This window comes from Lepisma saccharinum, chromosome 10 (genome assembly GCF_977018435.1).
Source record: "Lepisma saccharinum chromosome 10, izLepSacc3.1, whole genome shotgun sequence".
In the NCBI taxonomy this organism is placed as follows: Eukaryota; Metazoa; Arthropoda; class Insecta; order Zygentoma; family Lepismatidae; genus Lepisma; species Lepisma saccharinum.
The window spans coordinates 13,462,720-13,476,923 of NC_139238.1; the positions used below are offsets into that span (position 1 = coordinate 13,462,720).

Sequence of the window (14,204 nt, forward strand, 5' to 3'; positions counted from 1 at the left end):
GATGAGAAAGTGCATTTCACTCATCACTGCTTTTCTTCGCTGTGAAACATCGTCAGCGCAATAAATGAGGCTCGGAACGTGGAGAGAAAGTGAGATTTTAAGGTTTTGGTGGTCGTGGGGTCAAAAAATCAGGGTTGTCGTAGAAGGAATATTTACTATCTACTCATAGCAAATCAGACACCTGAACTCACTCATCTACTTTGCAATAAAAATATAGATATTGCACTAATTAACGAGACGCACCTCAAACCACATATGAAATGGACCATCTCTCGTTATAGAATTTTCCGTGAAGACCGACTCCAACAAAGAAAAGGCGGACTTCTCATATTAACAAGACAAGGAATCAACGCGGCAAGAATAGCACTACCCACATTTACATCAATTGAGGCAATTTCAATTAAGGTGCATACTACTTCAGAAGATCTGATATTAGTTGCAGCGTATCGGTCTCCAGCTACAGTGCTGGATTATCAAGACGTACTACAATTGGACACACTGGGATCCAACGTTATTGTTGGAGGCGATCTTAATGCCAAGCATCCTATATGGCATTCCAGAATATCTAACCCGTTTGGAAATATTCTACTTCAAGCGCTGCCAGATACTGAATTTTCTATTTCTGCTCCACTGGACCCTACTTTCTACCCTAGGGGTAGAGGAACACCTGATGTCTTAGACGTACTTTTGAACAAAGGAGTAGGCATTAGTAGTGCACCACATGTTGAAGACGCTGTTACCTCGGATCATCTCCCTGTTATCGTAGCTATTGCCCAGGGCATCTACTATCATAGGTTCCAGGCACTACAGGAACCCAAAACAGATTGGAATGCTTTTCGCCGGCAATCACATATGAGACTGAACCTCCATCAATCAATGAATACGGCTGAGGAGATCGATGAAGCAGTAAACAATTTTACAGGGGTTATTAAAACATTTTGGAGTCGAACAACGATTACCATGTCTACTTTACCTACGTCAAACACTTCTCCAGGACTGGAAATTTTACTTTGTTTGACACCATGGGCCCGACGTCGCTGGTATAGAACTCAATCACACCACCATCTTTACGAGTGGGGGTTGCTTGCCAAAGAATTACATAATTTCCTAGTAAGAGAGCGGACCTCCCAATGGGATGAACGTCTACGAAAACTGGAACCACAAGATAGGCAATTTTGGAAGTTAGCGCGTACTCTCAATGCAAAAGATAAGCCAACGTTGAATTCCTTAAATTCTCCCGAAGGACCTATAGTGAATCCTCACGAAATAGCGGAAACTCTTGCAGACCATTTCCAAACGCATTTAAAACTTAATGCAGAACTTACTGATCAAGAAACAGAGCAAGAGGTTCAAAATATATACGACCAACTTCTACAACTTCCATCGACTCTTGATGCTCCGCACGTAACACCTCATGAAGTCCAAAGCCTGACAAAAAAGCTAAAACCGAAAGCAGCACTTGGTCTAGATGGTATTACACCTGCGGCACTTCAGAATCTCACAAGAAAGGGGTTTGTGTATCTTGCCAAACTTTTTACTAACATTATACGACTGGGCTATTTCCCAACACAATGGAAAGTGGCAAAGATAATAGCTATTCCAAAAATGGGAAAGAATCCGCACGAGAAGACAAACTATAGGCCTATAAGTCTATTATCTCATGTTAGTAAGCTTTTCGAAAGGGTGTTGTGCCAACGTCTCACAGTTTTTAAAGACGAACATCAGCTAATACCAAACCACCAATTTGGCTTTCGGAAAAATCACGGTACTACCGAACAACTTGTCAGAGTCGTTGACTATATTGCTGTTCATAACAACAGAAAGCATCGTGTGGCTGGTCTATTTCTGGACGTGCAGCAAGCATTTGATAGAGTATGGCACGGTGGACTAATGCTCAAATTACAACAACTTCCGCTACCTCAGTGCTACTTAAAAATTATGATGAATTATCTGCAAAACAGAAAGTTCACAGTAACTGTGCAAGGGAAGAAATCTACTTCCAGATCTATTGAAGCAGGGGTGCCTCAAGGCTCTGTCCTTTCCCCTACGTTATACTCATTATATACGGCAGATATTCCATATCCGAAAGAAGGATTACTAGCAACATATGCAGATGATACTGCATTGTTAGTACATGCAAAATTACTGTCCACTTGCGAAAAACGAATTAAGAAGTATGTGCCAGAATTAATAAAATGGACTCAGAAATGGAAAATAAAAATAAATCCAACAAAAAGCAACACCATAGTTTTTGCATCGAGTGGAGCCAGGGAGAAAATCAAACTGCAAATATTCCAGACGCCAGTCCCTACGGTCAATAAGATAAAGTACCTAGGAATAAGCCTTGATACAAGTCTGACTTTTGGCCCACATCTAGATGAGGTGCAAGAAGGGCAAAACAAAGAACAGGATACCTCATGCCTCTACTAAGATCACCAGCGTTGTCAATTGAAACAAGACTCCATCTGTATCAAATGATGATCAGACCTATATTATTATATGCCGGCCCTACATGGTTACAGGCCGCTAAAACACATTTACAGAAATTGCAATATGTACAACACAGAGCACTCAGATACATTGGACATTACCCGTTAGCGACACGTATACAACAACTCCACGAAGACATGGACCAACCCAGGATTGAAGACTTACTACATATTGCCCGGGATAACCTGTGGAGGCGGAGTGCTATGCATCCAAACCCATTAGTGCAAGCTATAGGTCAAATAAAACCCAAAGTAGAGAGGGTTTCACTTCCCCGTCCATGACTGTTTATATAAACCAGATAAATGAAATGACAATCAAGTTAATGTAATGATTGTGATTGTGAATGTTCATATATATGTAGTAGTGAGTAGATTTTGGGGATTTTCTGGGAACATTGTAAATTGTACTAACGCGACAGTTGCGTTAGTTTTTGTAAAATATTGATGTAAAGAAAAGTAATTATTGTAACAGTATTGTAAATTATTGTCGATTCCAGTTAATGTTAAATAAACAATATGCTGGGATACACAAATCCTGACGAAAAAAAAAAGATACTGCCAGTCGGTGTGGTCAGGTGAACAGAGCAGGTGCTGGGCTGTTCCTTGTTGTTTGGAGGGGTGCCCGCAATGGAGTGAGCACTCAGTGTTTTGTCTAACACACACATGCAGTGTATATGGCTTAAAAGCATAATAAAAGAAAAATTAATAACTTGTAAGTTTATTAAGATATTAGCGCACAGTTTTCTTCTACCTATAGAGTAACTCAAAAAGTTTTTTTACATACCTAATACGCTTCGATGTGTTCACCATTATTTGGATCACAGATGTCCAACCTATATTCAAGCTCAGTCTATATGTGGTACAGAATTACAGGAGTCACATTCCGGATTGCAACACAAATGTGACATCGTAGATCAGGAAGGTCATGAACTTTTGTTTGGTATACTTGAGACTTTACAAAACCTAACAGAAAAAAATCAAGAGAAATAATGTCCGGGGATCTAGGGAGCCAAGTGATAGTGGCATTACGTACAAGAAGTGAGGGATTTCCTGCACCGTGAGTTTTCTGGCCGCTGGATTGGCAAAGTGTTCCTATGTTCGCCAAACATTTCAGTTAAAAAAATAATATTGTGCTTTTCCATTGACCATATTTTAGATTAATGCCGAACTTGCTAAAAGGAAAATCTCAGGAAATTTAAATATGCAAGTTATACTAGCAAGTGCATTTAAAATTCACGGAAGGAGAGCGGTTGAAGGAAAATGCAAGAAAAATGCAAAATGAAAACAATCTTTTTCTGGTATAAACTGAAGGGAAACTGACTGATATCAGGATTAACATTGTTTTCTAGGCTCAGAAAACAATATGATTTTTCATCAACTTCCGAGTTCTATTTATAAACGTTCCAAAGACATTCCATCTTGTTATGGAAAGAATCCTTGCATATTTGTACAGCAGGCGCACCTCTGTATTGTATAGCGACTTGGCTCGGGGGTATTGTCACTAAATCTCCCAGCACGCAAAAACAAAATTAGGCAGAGGAAAACAGAATGTCTGGCAACACTTCTGCAATTAATTTTCTCTGTGTGCGAAATAACCAAACACTGGAAAAGCAAGAAAAAAGAAACTGGAATCTACCTTCCGTGCTCCAATTATGTAGAACGTGGGACCTTGGAAAAAAACATCTGGCATGGCTTTTCTCGAACACTCATTTGTTCGGACTTGGTAAAATTCCCATGTGTAATAGGGCATTCAAGGCCTTTGTCGACGCTCTATTATATTCGTGTTATTTTCCCTTTGAAAGAGGTATCGTCGTTTTCTAGCTAGCTGAACCTTTTCTTCGCTCAAATGAGCACCGCATTCCTTGTTGTGACCTTGTACTCTCTGCAAGCGTTCTTCTAGGGTTCCATACAGAGACTTAGCTGAATATTTACATAAGTTACATCTTGACTCTATATGGTTTATACATTATATACTGTTCTCTGAGAGTGTCCCTTAATCAATTTCATCATATCATTATACTCATTCTCATCATCGTGGTTAGCCAAAAGTGGAATTTGTGGGCACCATAAAAATTAATTCAGGCTCGAAACAATATGAAACAAATTTAAAATATTAAAGTTTGTGTTTTAATACTTAGGTACATAAAGGCAAAACCCTGCACCACTTATTATCTTAAAATGGAAATTGGTGTCCATGCGCCACGAGTCTTTGAAAAACGGGATTTTATCCTTAATAAGTATGCGAGCATGCGTCAGGGGTTCACAATTGACACTAATGGATTGACTTCGCAAATACTCGTAGTATCACTAATACATATGACTTAACTATAAATAATCATACAGATATCTGTTCGGTATGTATCAAGAAGTCGCATAGTAAATTTATTTGATTCAATATACCGCAGGCTCTCATTCTTGTCTCGATTTCTCTCTCTCTCTCTACACTACTCCCTGTTTTCTTTCTTCTTTTTTCTCATCCTCTTTCCCTTTTTCTGTGGTTTTTCTTTCTTGCTCTCTCTCTCTCTCTCTCTCTCTCTCTGTGTGTGTGTGTGTGTTTTCTATCACTTTTTTTAATCTCATCCTGTTTTTTTGTTTTCTGTAGCTTTTTCAGCTTTTCTCTCTCTCTCCTTCTCTATAACTTTTTCTTCTTTACTCTGATCCTCTTTTCCTTTTTCTGTCGCTTTTCTCTCTCTCGCTCTCTCTTTTCCCGTCTCTGTGTGAATTTCCTATTACTTTTCCTTTCTCTCTTATCTCACACACTACCATTTCATCCACATCTCTTCTTTTCATCTTACCTTTAAACGTTCATCCTTGGGATAAGATGTAACAGTGACGTCAATGTATCCCGTATGAGGACAGTTTTTTATTCTTCCTTTTTTGAGCTTCATTAGAAAATTTTCTTCTAGCGGGCGTGTGTAAGACTCATTAATGATTAAAACCACATTCCATTTCCATTACAATTTAGATTATACCTTCAACATCTGACGTAAGATGATTTTCTTTTCCTCAAGCTTAAAGCTTTTTGCGGTGTCAATAAAACACACGCTATACCGAGAGTGAGTCACTTGCTCGATATTATATATACAGTAGAAATAGCGGTGAAGGTATGTAAGGATACTTAATAACCTTAATATTAAGGAACGAGAGAAATAGATTGGGCTCGAAATTAAGTAATATCCCCTGCGTCCCGGCGACCGCTTTATGATTATGATCCCGGAAATGGGTTTCCGAAATGGAGAAGAAGGAAATTGCATTATACACAGGCTGTTGCTCAGGGGAATAGAGGAGCGGACCTCGGAAATAGATGGGAAAAGGAGGAGGAGGATAGGATTCGTTCTCAGACGGAATGAGTATGAATGCCAAAGAGGAGGTAGACACATTATAAAGCCACGGCAGAAACTGAGGTTACTGAGTAGGAAATCTCTGATGGTATTCTGTACGATATCGGAATTGTGGTGCGGAGATGGTTTTTCTGATTGTAAGCCCAGCGGCAGTGCTTGAAAGCCTGTGTCTGGATTCTAAATGCCAGGGGTGACCTAATAAGATGTGATTATCCGGAAAGAGGCTATTTCGAAATTGCATTCATGTGGTGCTGCCTTGGTGATCAAATTTCGATTACTGCACTGGTTTATTAATTATATCAACGAGGCTGATCACAGCGAGAGAGACATGGACAGAACTCCGCGGCGTAGTCGTTATCACACTGCGCTACGGCGACAAGGGGTCCCGGGGTACGAATCCCGGCATGGGTGTTCTTTTTTATTTTTGTGATTTGATTTGTTTTACTTCGCCTTTTGTGCCACTTTTGGCTAATTTAGGAAGATTGGGATGAGTGATGATATGAAGAAATTGATGAAAGGACACTCACCCAGATAGCACAGACAGCTTGCTGCAAGCATGAAGCAAGCTTACCATGGCAAGCTAAGTAGCTAGCAGCAAGCTTTCCATGGCAAGCTATTAGCTGGATGCAAGCTTGCATTAAGCAATCTAGTTACCACAATTGGAAGTTGCAGCAAGCTTGCCAAGGCATGCTTGCATCAAGCTTTTCATAAAGCTGTAAGCTTACAGAATGCAATGCTCGAAGTAAGCCATTATGTGTATCTTTAGGCTAAATTTATATATATCTCTAAATAAACATGGCTGAATGTAATTTGTATACACATATATATATGCATAACAGCAAAACTAGAAACAAATGGGGCTAATTTAACAACAAACACCCATGTTTGAAACGTCACAGTTTCTCTTTGCAGCTTATAAAAACTTTTCGTGCTCCCCCAAAATAGGCAATAGTTAGGCTGAAGAGTTTCACTTTTATTCATTACGTTTTATTTTCTGATCTTCAATATTCACATATCTTTCGAAAGATAATAAAACACATTTTTTCACTAATTACAATCAAAGTTATCCTTATTTATGTTACTAAAACTTAAGTTTATTTTACATTGAGTTGCACTGCCATCTAGTGTACCCCGCATGAAATAAAAGCTTTGGTGCTGTATTCACACTGAAATTCATTCCACTGTATTTCAGTTTTATTTCATTTTGTCACTATTGTTTATGTTTAATAAGTATCTCTATTTTTATATTAAATGGGTGTGTCTATTGTTTTATTATTTAAAAAATGCATCCTTATCACATGCATCAGGCTTACGTCGAGCTTGCCATGTCAAGCTAGCTTTGACAATCTAAAAGGAAGCTATCGCAAGCTTGCCCCAAGCTTATGTGCTATCTGGGCACAAATATCCATGCCCAGGCCAGGATTCGAACCCGGGACCCCTGGCGTCGTAGCGCGATGTGCTAACCACTCCGCCACAGGGGCCGGCAGGGTGTTTTTTGTGAGTGTCCCTTCGTCATCATATTATCACTCATCCTCATCGTCGCGATTAACAAAAATTGGCAGAAAATCGACGTAAAAATAACAAAAATACAAAAAATGGAACACCTTAGTACACTCTAACATAGCTCTAGCGACTTAAACAGCCGGGATATTTATCTTTGCGTGTTCGAGAGAGCTTCTTCCAATCTATGTTGAAACCCCGCACACAACCTCAGCTTTCACCATAGTTAACAGCTTTTGTATATCACATATTTTACTTTCTTGATGGTAAGAAGAAGAAAGATGAGCTTCTAAATCAGAATTCATGTTGTATATGTGTGTGAGAGCCCGTGTACATACGGGTACTTACGTTGCGATTATCCTGTTCCAAATATTCACTAATAAGAATGATTTTACAGTCATCCACAATAAAAAGCAATAATTAGAATCTGAAATACAAGGGTTGGATAAAAAGTAATGGCAACACTGCTGTCCCGTGAAAGGGGTGAGTCACAGCGCCACAAGCGTTTCGTGGCTGATAAGGGAATGTCAGACGAGAAAGTACAGTGAGTGGGAGCGATTGTATGTTATTCAGTCAAAAACAGCAGTGCTCTGAAGCAGAGGACGAGAGTGCAAGCGCCCTAACAATATGTTTAGGCAAGAAGAACAACGTCTCTCAGGGAGACGGTCAACGCAGCCTACTTCTGCACCTTCTTGCAACACCACCTTCGTCTCGCATTAAGAAGGAAGCGACGGCACGGTGCCCCATCATCCTGCTTGACAATGCAAGGTGTCACACTGCGAACAATGTGACGGCGCTCCTGCATAACTGGTAGTGGGAGGTACTGGAACATCCGCCGTATTCACCGGTATGAGACCGTGTGATTACGACCGTTTTGTCAAAATGAAGGAACCACTGGACGGGAAGCACTACGACGCGCGAAGCCATCATACGTGCTATAGGGCGGTCACTGCGGGACAACGATAGAGATGGACGCGCTGAAGGTGTACGGCGCCTTCCATACGTGTGACAGAAGGTCGTAGAGATGAGGGGCGATTACTTTGAAGGAATGTAACACGTGCTCCTCTGCCAATACAGTCAAGTACCAATTATACCAGTGTTGCCATTACTTTTTATCCAACCCTTGTACATCGTGTTTCAAAATGATTTGAACTATAAAAACATGTTCCATGAGCAATACAAAATAATCACCAATCGAATATCCCGTGAAATACATTCAAACACATCCTTAAGTTTTTTTGGGACGTTCCCAGTAGTTCTAAATTCTGCCGCCAGGTACCAGGCTGACCAGTTGTAAAATGGCTGCCAGTGGTGTGCAGAAAGCATTTTGCGAGAGCAGGTTCGGTTGTGATTGTGCAACGTCAGTTTCATACACGATTTCATAAAGAACAACCAACAAATAACCATATCGCATTAGTGTTACGGTGCAAACCAGATGAGAACGTACTGAAATGTTGAAACATGTCTGAATGAAGTTAGATTATCGTATTGACGTGTTCAGATTGCAGAATAACGATGGGTGCTCACATTGAGCATTTGAGAGTTAACTTCGCGATAACCATTGGCACTTAAACTTGGACAGCTACATTACATATGTGTGAAAGTGTATCTTATTTTGACACTTTATGAAGAACAAACAACGAGTTGAAATCGTTCAAATCATATGAAACACCCTGTACTTCTTACAATATTTTCATGAAAATGTAGTCACCTGTAATAAAAGTGGAACAACTAAATCTCAACATACTTAATGGAAAACTTTTGATGAAAATGTAGTCACCTGAAATAAAAATGGAACACTTAGATCCTGGAATACTTAATATAACTTTTTTCATGAAAATGTACACTCACCTGCAATAAAAAAGGCATCGGAAACTGAGGCACTTGAAGGTATACGATAATAGAAGAAAAAAGTACCAGTAAACGTGGGTCTGCAAACAGGCCGTTTTCGAGAAAATCGCGAATATGTGATTACAAGCCGCCACTGACTTCATTGTTTGTAAACGTCCGCCTAGTTGGTAAAATGAACTCTTCGTTGCTGTGAGGTTAAATTTTCAATACGCTGTACAGTAAAACTGACGTGACTCCCACAGTACGGTTAGACTACAGCGCCTTGAATAACGTAGTGTGGAAAACGGCACAGTTCTGCGCGCTCTGGCTGGTTCCACTCGAAAATGATCCGCTAGAGGCGCTGGTGTTGAACCCGGTGCTTGGTATTCGTCTGCTTATAATGGAAGTAAGTGGAGTTTTCGCTGCAACGTCTGATTCTTTTACATTAAGCATTTCTATGAATGTGATAATTGCTATGATATTTGGTACAGTGGTAGCGAAGATATTAACGAACATTCTAGACAGTCGACCACGTCCTGTTATCCTCATACTTTCGTTAATAATACGGGAGAAAAATACGCGTGGAATGCTCTTGGCAACTAAATTTTTGTGTATGAATTAGGTTCATTATTCTTATCAACATCATTTCTTTTAAAGATATACACACTGAATCATTTGTATTTTTGTTATTTACTGTTTCTTTTCTTCCGCTTTAAACTAATCGCGGCGATGATGATAATGATGATTGCATGAAACGACAAGGGGAACCCCACAAAACTTTCTTAGTGCCATCGACATGAGTGTAGCCTAAGGAAACTTTCAAACCAATTGGACAAGCGACACGGGATGTTCACACTGTCACACTAGTGACACACACTTCCAGACTGTAAAATAGCATTCATTGCACATGAGGGTCCAAACAGCAAACGACACGTTCATATGGCGTATTCGCGTGCTACTTGTTACTTCGGTCGGAAAGCTCCTTAAAGGAAGGGTGCTCAGACCGAAGCGACGCGCTACAGGGGGAGTTCCCAACTAAGTGACAAGCGACATGGTGCCTTCAGTCTATTGGCAAGCGTTCGCTGCTAATTGTGCGAACAACAGATAGGCGACACGAAAAACCGCACATTACAACAACAGATCTAGGAAACACGATAAGCCACACGTGTCGCTTTGTCGCTTGTGTGTCGCTCAAACTGGGCCATTTCCTCAATAGCTTGCAACATGTTGCCGTGGTTTGTTGTTCGCACATGCGCGATGCAATGAGTGTCTTGCTTTTGGGAGATTGCGCACCAAAGCGACAAGGGGCACGCGACACTTATCGCTTGAGGATTTCACCAACCGAACGCTGGCCTTTGCTTCCCGTCATGTCGCTACGATGTGAAATGTTGCTCTTGATTGGCTCGTTTCCAAGCAACATGTGTCGCTTAGGTGTGAAAGTTGCCTTGGACCGAAGGACCCGTGTCGCTTTGGTGTGAAATCCTCGTATCGTTTGTCGCGTGTCGCTTTGGTGTAAAATCTCCTTGAGGGAACGGTGCAGTCAGAGCTTGTGTCCGTACGGTTCGAAAGGCTGCATTGATTACGGACTGCTCGCTTCCAAGCGACACTTGTGGTTTGTCGCCTCGGTATGAAATATCTCTCAGGATACTATTTATATTCTAATAACATAGAAAAATAAAACTCTAGTACACAATCCAACACCTGACGTCCGGAATCACTTTGCGATATTTCTTCTTGTGTTACGCATGCTATTTATTTATTAATTTTATTTTACTTTTCTTTCCAAATTAATGTCATTTCGTGACGGCAAATCACTCCACAAATATAACTGTTTCCATCAATTCACGTACCGCCTTTCAAGACAAACAAATCTACATAATATATTCCAAAAACTAACATAGACGCATTACTTTCATAAGAAAATTAGCACCGACATTGATCGCACTGCCATCAATGTTTCTCATCCGTCTGGGGAACCAGTTTCTTGGGTCGTTTTCCACACTACGTTATTCAATGCGCTGTAGTTAGACTGTGTACTGATTGTATCCATCCTGTTTGATAACAACGCCACCTCTCGGAAATGTTCTGTTTTGTAAGGAAAGAGAAAACCTCGGAACGCGCAAGGAGTAGAGCACTCGGTGTTTACAAAATGAAATCAGTGGCGGCTTCTAACCACACATTCGCACACATTATTAGCAGTTTACCAAGTAGGACGACGTTTACAAACAATGAAGTCAGTGGTGGCTTGTAACCACACATTCGCAATTATCTCGAAAACGGGTCGTTTGCAGACCCATGTTTCTGATACTTTTTTCTTCTATTATCGTGTACTTTCAACTGTGTCAGTTTGCGCTTTTACTTATGATACACCCTGTATATCCTGGAAAACTCGCTTCCAAGCCATGCGTCTTGTCCAGATTTACGACGATGAGCAAAATTAACATTGAACTGTTGCTACAAGTTCGTTGATTGCCGTACAGTTATGCAACACATGCAACGCATAGTAGGGAAACAAGATTACTAGATCTGGGTGTTCAGCTTATTTGCAGGTGACAGTACATTTTCATTTAAAAGAAGAAAGTTGGAAGTAACTACAGAATAACTCTTCTTCCAGGTTCATGTTCGAAGGGACGGAAATCGTGCTGAAGGACTCCTGCTCGGTTTTCATAACGATGAATCCGGGATACGCAGGTCGCACCGAGCTGCCAGACAATTTGAAGGCCCTTTTTCGCCCCGTCGCCATGATGGTTCCGAATTACGCTCTGATAGCCGAAATAAAGCTCTTCTCCTTTGGTTTCCAAAACTCCAAGGAGCTGGCCTTCAAGATTGTCACCACCTTCAAGCTTAGTTCCGAACAGCTCAGCTCGCAGGTAAGTCAATCTTGGTTTCTGCTACCAAGGGAAGTCATGTCTAGCCTCGATGATATCGAAATTCGAGACAAGATAATAACTGCCATGGTCGTACCCAGCGGAGGATAAGAGGACACTTCTCACCCCCCTCTTTTCCCCGTGAAAAACGAGTTGTGGAAAATATCACTAGGTTCATAGGGCTTTTTTACTTTGGAAAGTGAAGTAAAGCTTATCTCCTTGTACCTTCGTTCACTTCAGTGTGCTGGTTCTGCAGGCACAAGGTCATGTCGACTGATAAGTAGAAACCACGTGACTCCGGGGCCAACTGTCAGCACCGCAGAGAAGCTTAGGTAACTTTTGCGAGGTTCCTTCTAGTCCTTGACAGAGCGCATGTTCCGTAATTATGTAGAGAAAACCCATGAATACATGCAAGCAGGACTTCTCGGACAGCCTTTAGTTCAACGATAATGCAACAATTGGTCTCCCATGAAATTATGCTTAATTCTGCAGTCGAGAGCGCTACATGTGTCTTATGTATGCTATGTTTGCTACAACAGGTGGCTAGGCTAGACATAAAGCACAGTATCGCAGCGAAACTGCTTTGGTTGCTGTAGACATTTCAAATTTTCCCTAATATATATATGTATACGTATATATATTGATGAGGGAAAATGGATGAACCTCGAAAATCATGAAATACATAGCTCTCTTTGTACAGTACGCTGACCCATTCAAACAAACAACATCATGCATGCCGCTGGCTAAACAAGGAAATTCCTTCGATACTACCGGGTTCGACTTCCTGCTAGAGGAGTGCAGCCCGGTAGTAACGAAGGAGACAATAACTGCAAGAATGACACACAAGTGTCGTTTGTAATTGTGAATAAAAGACCCAGTCCTTGGGAAAACGAACAGTGTAATCCCAGCCACATTGCCAGGCACGTGGGGTATCGTTCGGACTCAAGATCAACAACAAGCCAAGGGGGCCATCGACGAACCAGTCAGCCAGCGGCAGTTCGGGCCAAGTAAGTAGTACGAGGCTCACCCAATTTACCTCATACTTCCTCCCGCCGGTGAGACCGACGGCGCCATTCTGTCTTCAAATCGCTGTACAATTGAGCTATATTCCTTGGTGACCCGCGATCCCAGTTCACATCTATAGGTCACGCAACAATATATATACGTATATATATATATATATATATATATATATATATATATATATATATAAAATTCAGTAAGCAGTGACTTGGACTATGCGTAAAATTGAAACCTTAAACAAGTTTTATATAAAAATAGTTGTGTTGCTTACTTCCCAACCAAGATTGTTAAAGGTCAAGGAATTGTATATAAATTGAATTCCGGTCCGTAAGAGAAAATCAGTAAGCGTAAATGGTTCTGGGACGTAAAGAACCTTTTTATATTAAAAGTATTTCAATTCGGCCCCGGAACCTTTTTACCGGATCAATTTAAACGCTGTCCAAGTTCGGTATAGAAATGAAACAATTCGCAACTTGGGCCGAGTTTGTTGTAAAAATGTTCTGGTCGAGTTACGGAACTCAATAGTACCCATTAGAATGTATAGGTACCTTGACCTTTAACAACTCTGTTCCCAACACCCCGTCCTGCGAGACTAAAGGCTGCTGGTATGAGATATTTAGTAAATGTCTGATATCTTGAAGACATGAAAATACTGAAAATAGTTTTCAACAAGAAAGCAGAATATGTTTTAATATCTCGAGAATAGGAAACAAAATGTATTCATGTTGCTGAAGGAACAAATGCTTCAAAAACAGTCCGTTTGCGACTGTAGTTGTTGCGACCATTGACTCATGTCCAAACTGGACGAGTCCAGTTGCAAAATAGGGAGTGAAAAAGGCTGATATAATAGGGTGAAAAAAAAAAAACTCACTGGTTTCGTAATTTTATTGTGCAAAATTAGGGAACATTGCGTAAATATATTGGTGTAAAACCACGTCCGCGTGTTTCTTCTCTCCTTTAAGCCTGTTTCCCCACAATTCAGCGCGGCGTTTGTCCAGCGAAAGGCTTAGAAAATAAACATGGAAACATGAAAAAAAAGTTATGAATATTATGAATAGAATAATTCAGTTTCAGGTGTATATTTGTGGGATTAAAAGGTATCGTACACCTGTATCTTATGTCCGAGTACACCCTGTATCCTTCATTTTCCACGA

At 40.6% G+C, this 14,204-nt stretch overlaps 1 protein-coding gene across 1 annotated transcript in view; it reads left to right on the forward strand.

Moving 5' to 3' along the window:
• LOC145994472 (dynein axonemal heavy chain 1-like) overlaps positions 1–14,204 on the forward strand; it is a 1,132,367-nt gene that overhangs the window by 301,062 nt on the left and 817,101 nt on the right. Inside the window, exon 26 of the mRNA XM_083130607.1 lies at positions 11,775–12,030. Within this exon, the coding sequence (XP_082986733.1) occupies positions 11,775–12,030 (256 nt within the window). The remainder of the gene's footprint in view (positions 1–11,774; positions 12,031–14,204) is intronic.